The following is an 11,064-nucleotide window of genomic DNA, read 5'->3' as shown; positions in this document are numbered from 1 at the left end:
CAATATAATAAGACAGTACAATAAAAAATTATATATATACATATAAAATACAGGCACAATTAAATAGAAATATTTTGACATGTGAAAAAATCCTCCACTGTATACGGGCATTTTTGTATTAAATATGTTTTCATTTTTGATTTGAAAGTGTTCAAGGACAACTCCCGAGTAAATAAATATCACAACAGAAACTAAACCCAACTAAGACACCAAACAACACCATTTAGACACACACACACAAAATACAACTTCCCACATCAAGAACTGACGACTCTCCAGTCTCAACGATTGTGAAGAGGAGGACCCATGGTAAATGGTAAATGGTAAATAATTTCAGTGATCTAGATATCTTATACGTTCTATTTATATACACTTGCCCAATATCTGAAAGGTATATCTTTCAGCTTCTTCTTTAAAATAGGAAAATACCTTTTTGTATCTAATCTGGGTATGTAATTGCAAATCTTGTCTTGATCAAGCACATTAACTGAAATGCCAAATTTACCCTTTGTGTCATGTAACTCTACTTGGTTAAGATTATGTGGAGTCTCTTTAGTTTTAATACCTCCAAACAAACCATGAACTATTGATTCCTAGCCAGATTCTATTAATTTAAATTTCTCTACACAGTCCTTTGAGATATAAGACCTTTGAGATCCAGAATACAACAATGCTCTTACTAGTAAAGATTGCTTGTCAGGTCCTATTACTTTTACTAGAAGAGTTTGTAATAAGGTTTCCTTATTTTGATTTGCAATCAAGGACTCAGATTTGTCATTAATTTGCACACTTTCAATGACATTTGATTTGTTAGAATCATTTTCATGAGTATTACTGTGCACCATTTTCTCTAAACTAGGACACATTAAGCAGTAGTGTTTCCTTTTACAGATAGCACAGGATACAAACACTTTACATTTATTACTGCTGTGACCTAACTTTAAACATGAGAAACAAGCTCCCTTTTTTGTTACAAACCCTCTCCTTTCTTTCAAAGTGAGCTTTTGTAACCCGGAACAGTCTTGAGTGTTGTGATTTCCTTTACTACAAAATAAGCATGTAGGCTTACTCACCACTGAAGAGCTGTCTGTAGCAACTATTGTAGATGCTGTAGGTAAAGGTAGTCCTTTCTCAAACTCACTTTTCATACCAGGACGTTGATGACGGTAACTACCAGACTCTTCTGTCTCTTCTGTGGCTGGGTGTCACTTGGTGTCGTGTCTCTGTCCACGTACAAAATTCAACAATAACTGTAAATAATTTGAATTAGATGACTCGCTACCTTTAAATTCACCTAAGCCTATTTTGTTTGTTGTTCTGTGCCGCTCCCATGCTCTGAGAGTATCAGTTGGTAGAGCAGATTCAACCAGTGGGTATAGCATGGCAGCATACTTATCTGATGTGACCCCGAGTGTTTCTAGGGCACGAAGTTGAGTCTCAAGTTTATCAGAAAGGGTTGAAAGTGGCATGATACTTTGTTTGTTGGCTTGTTTCAAAACTAAATTTAGTAATTCTCTTACATAAACTTCAATCAAAAGTTCATCACGTGCAAAACTGGATTTCAATTGTTCAATAGCCTTGATATAATTTTCACCAGAAGGAGGTAAAGAATCTATTAATTCCCTAGCTGATGAACCAGGTTTCAAGGATTGAATTAAATATTGAAATTTGTCTTCAGGTTTAATTTCACTATCTTCATGAATCTTTTTGTACTGACCCCAAAACCCAATCCAATTCCTAACATCCCCATCAAATGAAGGTAATTGCAATTTAGGCAAATGAAAGTTACGGTTTGGTCTGTAAATGTTTGACTCACCATTGTTGGTAGGTGTTTTAAGAAACATTTCATACTTAGCCTTCATCAGGTACCATTTCTTCTTGTATTCTTCTTGTGTGTCCAGTTCATTATCCAGATCAGCATCAGAAGCATCTTTCATCAGCATTTCATCAGAGATTTTTCCATCCATTGCCATTAATGCTGTTATTTTGTCTTCAATTTGAGAAAAGTTAACTTTTATTTGAGTTTCTTTATCATTCATTGACAGGTTTCATTATTAAATGCTTCTTCCAGTTAATTATAAACTTTGGTGAATAGCCTTCTAATCTGAGTTCTTTTCTTTTTCATAATTTCTAGGCCTTCCATATTATTATAAACTATCAAATAACCCAGATGTCTTAAATTAAAGAAAATATCCTTTCACGGTCGCTAAAATGTTTTGAATCTTGAAATAATTACCAGAAATAATAAAATAATTATTTCACAAACAGATTTAGTAGGCTTCTTTATTTATTCCAAAGTCTTAACTCAACCTTTAAACAATTAAATTAATTCAATACAAAATATTTAACATGTGGTAAAACAAAACACAGTAGTTTAGAAAAATATAACAGTCAGATCAAAAGGAAAATCAATGAAGTGAAAACATATGCTATAAAGTTTACAACATTCAGTTTATGAAATATATCAAATCATGGTTAAACTGTTCATGAAACATCAAAGTTACACGGCTCTTATAAATAAAATTGAGGGAAATGTGTAATTAGAGTGGAAATTGGGGAAGACACCAAGTATTTCCCCAGCCGGTTAATTATATCTGACATCTCTGCCCACGCTTGCTGCAAACACCTGTCATCCAACTACAACTTACAATGTCAAAGTGGTGATGTAGGCAGCATAACGCAGCTACGGTACTTGTATTTGAATTACCATTATTTTAAATCATTTATTTACTTTCTGTAAAATAATTAATTGGATAATCTGGAGATGATGTATAAAGATTTGTTGTTTGGTTGGATATTTTATTTTGAAGATTCCTTAACCACCCCTCATGCAAGTCATACTTTTAAGCATTTTTTAATGGGAAACATTTACTTTTTAATGGAAATAAAAGTAGTTACATTTCTTTCTGTACAAATACAAATAAAACCAATGAGACAATTTTAAAGTCAATAAAGTAAATGATTTAAAATGTTAGGAATTGTTATTGATAATAATCTGGACTTAACTTCCACCGGTGCTGCATCTCATGCTAATTGCTCAATCTAATATGGTCAACCAATTTTAAAATGTATAGTCTTGTGTGTGATAGTTGTTTTATGTTTTTAAATCTCCTGACTATCTCCACCATGAGGGATAGTTAGCAAGACATTCAGACCTGAAGATATGCTCTATTTTTGACAGCAAATAACCTAAAATCCATAGACAATAACATCAAATTTGATAAATGACTAAAAGAATACCTCACATCAAGATCTTACCACCACTTAAAAGAATTTGTTGAAGTACATGGCTTCCCAAATATACTAGGTGTACAATGCAGTTGTCTGCTTGCAATATTGAGCGAAGCTAGCATATTATAGTAATCCAATGTCAATGATGTATTTGGTTCGCATAAATGGAATGCCTATTTGAAGTATCCAAAGTCAATGGTCCGCCTGGTTCACTTAAATGGAATGTCTATTTACAGATTCTAAAGTCAATGGTACGTCTGGTTCACGTTAACATTGTTTACTTGCAGTATCCAAACTTAATGGTACATTTGGTTCATGTAAATGAATTGTCTACATGCAGTATCCTAAATCAATGGTCCATTTATTTGGTTCACATAAATAAAATGCCTACTTGCAGTATCCAAAGTCAATAAAAGGCTTACTTCTGATTCACTTAAATGGAATGGCTATTTGCAGTATCCAAACTCAATGGCAAATGGAGTGCCTATTTGCAATATCCATAGTCAATGGTACGTCTGGTTCACATCAATGGAATGTCTACTTGCAGTATCAAAACTCAATGGTATATTTGGTTGACATTAATGGAATTTCTATTTGCAGACTGCAAACAGGAATTGCAGTACCCTATTCAAAGTCTGGTAAGTCTTGTCCACATACATTGGAAGTCTGTTTGCAGTATCCAAACGCAATGATATATTTAGTTCACATAAATGGAATGGCTATTTGGAGTATTTAAAGTCAATGGTGCTTAAGCCTAATTCCGGCGACCCTTATTATTGGTTATTCATTTTGTAGTAAATTACGCTCAATGATATTAATCCGATTGTTCTTTCCTATGTATGGTTTGTAACGTGCTATTTTAGAAGATTCGTTGACTAACATATTGTCCTGAGGTCTACATTAATAGTTTGTTTATTTGCTTGTCATCTGGTTTGATATATTATTGTTTCATGTTTACTTTAAGTTTTGGTTTTTGTTATTAAATACAATGAAAGAAGTGGCTCTAACAAAATGGGTTTTAATTCAATATATTTAAGGGCACAACATGGTGGCAGCGGTAAAGACCCAATAAATTGAGTAACAGGGTGTCTAATATATATGCTGCATTACAATGTCAGACTCAGAAAACTCAGATATAACAGTAAGAAGACAAACATCTAAAATGACACAACATTCAGCAATATTGGGCTTCATTGATAAATACTCCTTTAAACCAGAAGATTGGGGCCCATGGTTAAAAAAGTTCAATAGGTACAGAAATGCTACCAATTTAGATCAAATAGATGGAGAAAAGCAAGTAAATTTCCTTATAATATCCATGGGTGATAATGCAGAAAATGTATTAATAGCAGCAGGAGTAACAGAAGAAGATGAAAAGACTTATGATAAAGTGGTGGAAAAACTTAATAAGTATTTTACACCAAGGGTGAATTTGACCTATGAGAGAGCGAAATTCAATCAACGAGTACAAAAGCAAAATGAACCGATATCCGATTTTATAACAGATGTACATCAATTAGCTTCTTCATGTGATTACAAAGACATGAAAGACAGCCTTATTAGGGATAAACTCATTGTTGGAATAACAGATTCAAAGTTATCTAAGGAACTTCAACTGATGGCTGACCTAACCTTGCATGAAACAATAAATAGATTGAAACAAAGTGAAATTATAAAGAACCAACAAATTACTGTTAACAGATCAAGAGAACAAGATTTTGCAGAAATAGACCAAGTGAAAAAACATCCGAACTTGAAACAAAACATAAGACAATATACTTCTAATTGTTTTTACTGTGGAGGACAGAGGCATCCTAAGGAGGAATGTCCTGCTCAGAATATTGAATGCTACTACTGTGGATTGCAAGGACACTTCAGCCGATGTTGTAAAAAGAGACAGAATAATAAATACAGAAATCAGAACAATAAATACAGAAACCCAACCCTGAATCAAATTCAGGAAAATACCGAGAACAGATTGGAACAGGATAATAGAAGCGAGGACGGGTATTACATTAACAGAGCTGAAGTTAAGAAAATAAGAGCGACAACAAGGAACTACAATAAACAGAATGAATTTGAAATTGATGTAAAACTTGATGGGAAATTGGAACATTTCAAGATTGACAGTGGAGCCGACGTGACGATTGTGCCTCCAAGAATGGCTAGAAACAAATTATTGACTAAATCAAACATTGTTTTAAAAACACCTGGGGGGAAGTATTTAACAGTTTTAGGTAAATTTGAAGGTGTAATTCAGTATAAGAATAAAACAACTCGTCAAACAATATATGTGATCAATGGTCAAGAGGAAGCATTGATTGGGAAACCATGCATCTCAGCCCTAGGGTTCTTAAGGGTCATCAGAGGAGTTAAAAATGACATTCAGTCAAGTGAATATTGTAGCAACCAGAATATCAACACAGACCTACAGAAGATCAAGAATAAATATCCAAGTTTATTTAATGGGATTGGTAAGATGAAGAAAGGAGCTCAACTTAAACTGAAACAAAATGCGGTACCGATGGAGTTAAAAACTCCTAGAAACATACCTATTCCATTAAGAGAAAAAGTGAAAAATGAACTTAAAAGAATGGTTGAAGCGGGAATCATTGAAGAAGTTTGCGGACCTACGGAGTGGTGTCATCCAATGGTAGTAAGACCTAAACCTAATGGCAGTGTAAGAATATGCATTGATCCTTCAGCTTTAAACAACCATTTACAGAGAGAAAATAACGTTTTTAATACTGTTGAGGACTTACTTGGATGTCTAGGGAATTCCAAATGGTATTCAAAATTAGATGCTAATTCGGGGTTTTGGCAAATACCGCTAGATGAGGGTTCCTCAAAATTGACAACATTTATAACACCATTTGGTAGATTTTGTTTTAAAAGACTTCCCTTCGGAATTTCAACAGCCCCGGGAATATTTTGTAACAGGATGAAAAGTATTATTGGAGACATCCCAGGAATTTTGTGTTAAATGGATGATATTTTAATTACCGGAGAAAGTAAACCCGAGCATGACAGCAGACTAGACCGAGTGTTACAAGAATTGGAAAAAGAAGGAGTTACCTTAAATGACAAGTGTGAAATAGGAAAAACAAAGATTTCATTCTTAGGTCACATTATTTCTTCTGGTATGATTCAAGCAGATCCCAAACACTTACAAGCAATAATCGATTTCCCCACACCCAGTGATGTGGGAAGTGTTAGGAGATTTCTAGGGATGTTGAATCATGTCGGAAAATTCATAGAAAACCTTGCTGATATCGTTCAACCACTGAGGGAACTACTAAAAAAAGATAGGGCTTTTGTTTGGGGTCCTAGTCAAGAACAATCATTTAAAACAGCCTTAAAGAGTTTACAAACAACTCCTGCCTTAATACCATTCAATTTGAAAAGGAGAACTATAATTTCGGCCGATTCATCAGCTTATGGTTTGGGTGCAACACTTTTGCAAGAACATCAAGGACATTTAAAACCTGTGGCCTACGCATCAAAGAGCTTAACACCGACTCAACAGAAATATGCACAAATTGAAAAGGAGGCTTATGCAATAGTATGGGCATGTGAACGTTTCAAAAATTTTATAACAGGATTGAAGTTTCAAATTCAAACTGATCATAAACCTCTGATTCCTCTTTTAAGTAGTAAGGGTTTGGATGAACTGCCGCTAAGAGTTCAGAGATTTAAAATGAGATTAATGAGATATTCGTACGACATATTGTGGGTACCAGGAAAACAATTAACAACTGCCGACACGTTATCAAGAGCGCCAATCAACAAAACTGAAGAGGAAGATATTGAGAAACTTGCAGAAGAAGCAGAAGCATGTGTAAGAACAGTAGTTCAATCAATCCCAGTATCATCTAATAAATTAGATATAATAATAAAAAATCAAAGAGAAGAATTACAGGAATTGTTAGATATTACAATTCAAGGATGGCCTAAAAATAAGAACCTATTAAATGAAAGATTAAAAGAATACTGGGATCATCAAGCAGAATTGTCGATCAATGAAGATATACTTATGAGAAATAATCAAATAGTGATTCCTCCATCCTTGAGAAAAGAAATGTTAGATAATATTCATGAAGGTCATCAAGGTATTAAAAGATGTAAAGAAAGGGCTAAAATGTCAGTATGGTGGCCCAAAATTAATCATCACATCGAACAAAAAGTAACCTATTGCCCGCAATGCATTGCTGACAGAGTGCCTCCTTGCCATCCTATGATTCCTACAGAGGTTCCTGAAAGACCCTGGCAGAAAATAGGAGTAGATTTTTGTGAATTCAACAATGATAAATACATAATTCTCATGGATTATTATTCCAAATACATCGATGTATATAAGGTATCTAACTGTTCAACGGCAATATTGATTAAATCAATGAAGACATCGTTTGAAAAGCATGGCATCCCCGAGTCAATTAGATCAGACTCAGGTGTGCAATTTCTATCAGAAGAATGGGAACTATTCAAATCAGAATACGACTTCACAGTGGAAACTAGTTCACCATACCATCATCAGTGCAATGGTCAAGCTGAAAGTGGTGTGAAAATCTTCAAAAACATATTAAAGAAGTGTAAGGATAGACATCTGGGCTTATTGGCATACAATACGACGCCAAAGGAATGTGGTTATAGCCCATCACAACTATTAATGGGACGGATTTTAAGAACAAATCTACCAGTGAATAAAGCAACTCTACTTCCAGCCACTCCAAATCACAATAGATATAGACTTAGACAAATGGAAGAAAAGAGGAAACAGGAACAACAGTTCAATAAAAGACATAGAGTGACCCAGGTCAAGGATTACCCAGAAAACGCTAAAGTTTGGGTATCGGACCGAAGAGAAGAAGGGGTAATCAAGGAGAAGTTAGAGAACAGGAAATATAACGTTGAAACAAAAAAGGGAGGAAGATATAACAGGAATTCAAAATTCTTATTCCCTATGTTCTCCTCTGGAGAAAGAGAAAATCCTGATAAAGAAAACCCCCATACACAGACACTTCCTCCAAGACAGACACATACACCAATATCCAACCTACATAATCATTCTTCAACCATACACAGACCTACCAGAATTGTTAAACCTGCCAAGAGGTTCATAGAAGAACTTTAAGAGGGAGATGTCCTGAGGTCTACATTAATAGTTTGTTTATTTGCTTGTCATCTGGTTTGATATATTATTGTTTCATGTTTACTTTAAGTTTTGGTTTTTGTTATTAAATACAATGAAAGAAGTGGCTCTAACAAAATGGGTTTTAATTCAATATATTTAAGGGCACAACACATATGTTGCGACTCTAGTTTACCTTTTTATTGTTATCTCGCAAATAATTTCATGGCAACCAATTAAACCATAAGGCCCATGTTAAATTTCCAAAAATTTTAAATTCACGAAGAGAAAAGCCCTGTGGTCCGATTGGTATCATTTCAGATTCATACCTTCCCATGGATGGTTACTATGACTGTGCAAAATTTTGTGCAAAATTTCAGGAGTATTTTTAAAACAAAAGTAGGAGTGTAGCATAAGAGCTTCGCTTTGCTCAGCTCAAAAATGTTCAATACGATTACACACACACCACAAATATACAAACACCCCCCCCCCCCCCCCCATCATTGAGATTGAGGATTCACCAATCTCTAAAATGAAAATAACACCTTTAGATACAATGGATTAGTTTAGTACCCACACATACTAAATTTCATAAAAATCTGACTACTGGTGTAATCTGTGGCTCTGTACACATCGATCCCCACACACACACACATCATTTTGAAATCCACTTTTTTGGGGTTCAGAGAGGACCCAAAATAGATACTGTATGTCCAAACAAAACTCAAACATTTTGACATACCTAACTATACTTTCTCCATGTAATTTTTATAGAGGGGGGAAGTTAAAAAGTGTAAAGCTATCTAACTAAGCTTCCAAGCTATTGCTTTTATAAACAAGTACCTGGGTACTGAGCCATGGCTCTTAGTTTATTTCCATTGGTAACCCTATATTTAGCAATCTTCAGTGTAATCTTAACTCAATAGTAACAACTGATGTTTTCCCCTCTGTACTAGTATACAAAGTGGATAGCTTGTTAAAAACACATGTTACAAGTCCTTTTGGTTACTTGGCAACCCATAAGACCGGTGTTAAAAAGTTTAGACTTACAATAATTTCATTTCTTTTACATAATTAGATTTTTGTTGGCAGTTTTAACTGCAGTAAACAAGTTTATAAGCTAGATATAAAATTATTTACAACATTTGAAGGGAATTGTCAAAGCCGTTTTTGAAATCTTTGGGCAAGCATACATACAAAAAAACATTGCTTATATAAGAGTATTGGATTTTTAACCTGGCCCGTAATCTGCCTTCCTACAGGCCTTCAGTAAACGCGGCTTAAGAGTTTATTATTTATTTATTTATTGGTGAGAACAATGTTCTACAGTAAATGAAATGAAATGAATGAAATGAAAAAGTGATTTTATTTACAAATAAGTGAACAAAAATAACTTCTTAGCACTAACAACTATGGACAAAAGTAGCCCGTCTGTTGCGGCTGGCGTACCTGGTTAGCACTTGTACAAAACTGATTAATAATAACAATTTAATGAAACTAATAAATAATAATAAAAAGATTTTAAAAGTAATGACATTTGGGAAAATGATTCTCACAGATTAAATTCTTGAATTAACCCCCATCTTTTAGACCAAGCATCTTTTAAATAATTGCTTAAGGCCCGCCAATCCCACCCATTCAATATCTCTATATATTGTTCCTGTGTCAAAATTGGACAGCCATAATAAAATTTCCTTATTGACTTAAAAATGGGACAAACAGATAAAAAATGAAAAACATCTTCTTTCTCTTGTAAATTACAAAGAGTGCACAAATGATAATTGTCTACAAGCCATGGTTTGAAGTTGAGGTTGATAAGCTCAGCTCTTGCCTTGATCGCTCAGGACATCACAGTTATGTCATATCTGTCAGCGAGGTATGTCTTATCTTTTAGGTCGAAGTTAATAGATAAGAGTTGTTGGTGATACAGAGACGTGCGCGCTCGACCCTCGCAATCACTTTTCCATGCTGCAATGTTCTACAGTACTCCATCTCTTATTAATAGTACCAAAAGAATGTTTAAATTGGTAATTATGAGTCATATTAAACTTCAATCTTAACAATTTACTATGACACTTTAGTTAATATGACATTTACTGGCAGTTAAAGGAGTATTTACAGAAGTTTCCACTTAGGGGGAAGATCACTGCAAGATTTTTATTTAAGTGTTAGACATAATCTCAAGTTTTTAAATCTCATGTTTTGCTTCTTGAGGAAAAAACTAATGTTAACGAAGCTTAAGTATTGATAGTTTACTACCTGAAATATTTTAACAAAATACAATTCAAATTCAAATTCAAATTCTTTATTTACTCATCACATCTTATAATGCACAAGGTACAAAAGATTGGAGTGTCGTCAGAATATAAACTAAAACTAAAACTAAACTAAAAATAATAAAGTTAACATAAGTAAAATATCTCATATAACTAGAAAAGACCTTATCATTCAGCGTATCAGTTTAAAAAGTATCCTTAAAAAACTCTTCTACAGTGTAGTATGGTTTTTGTAAGAGAAGTTTATGTACAGATGTAAGGGCTAAGTTTTTGGAATTATTTTTTTGTAAAATGCTGTACAATTTATTATAAACTTTTACTGCCATGTATTTTGGAGAGTTTTCATAGAATGTACTCTACAATCCACATTTTGTTCTCATATCTCAGAAATGACTTGACAGTTTGTTTACCTATCCAGTTGGTGACTCT

General features: G+C 33.9%; 1 protein-coding gene across 1 annotated transcript in view; it reads right to left on the bottom strand.

Moving 5' to 3' along the window:
- Positions 1–1,147: 1,147 nt before the first annotated feature.
- Positions 1,148–11,064, bottom strand: part of LOC128987591 (uncharacterized) — a 79,445-nt gene continuing 69,528 nt past the window's right edge. Inside the window, exon 8 of the mRNA XM_054408523.1 lies at positions 1,148–1,223. Coding sequence (XP_054264498.1) covers position 1,223 — 1 coding nt within the window. The 3' untranslated portion in view covers positions 1,148–1,222. The remainder of the gene's footprint in view (positions 1,224–11,064) is intronic.

This window comes from Macrosteles quadrilineatus, unplaced genomic scaffold (genome assembly GCF_028750875.1).
Source record: "Macrosteles quadrilineatus isolate MER2022 unplaced genomic scaffold, UCM_ALF_1.0 Scaffold_2__2_contigs__length_208266976, whole genome shotgun sequence".
Classification (NCBI taxonomy): Eukaryota; Metazoa; Arthropoda; class Insecta; order Hemiptera; family Cicadellidae; genus Macrosteles; species Macrosteles quadrilineatus.
Note: the sequence above shows the minus strand (reverse complement) of the source record. Positions and strands in the feature narration are given on the sequence as shown.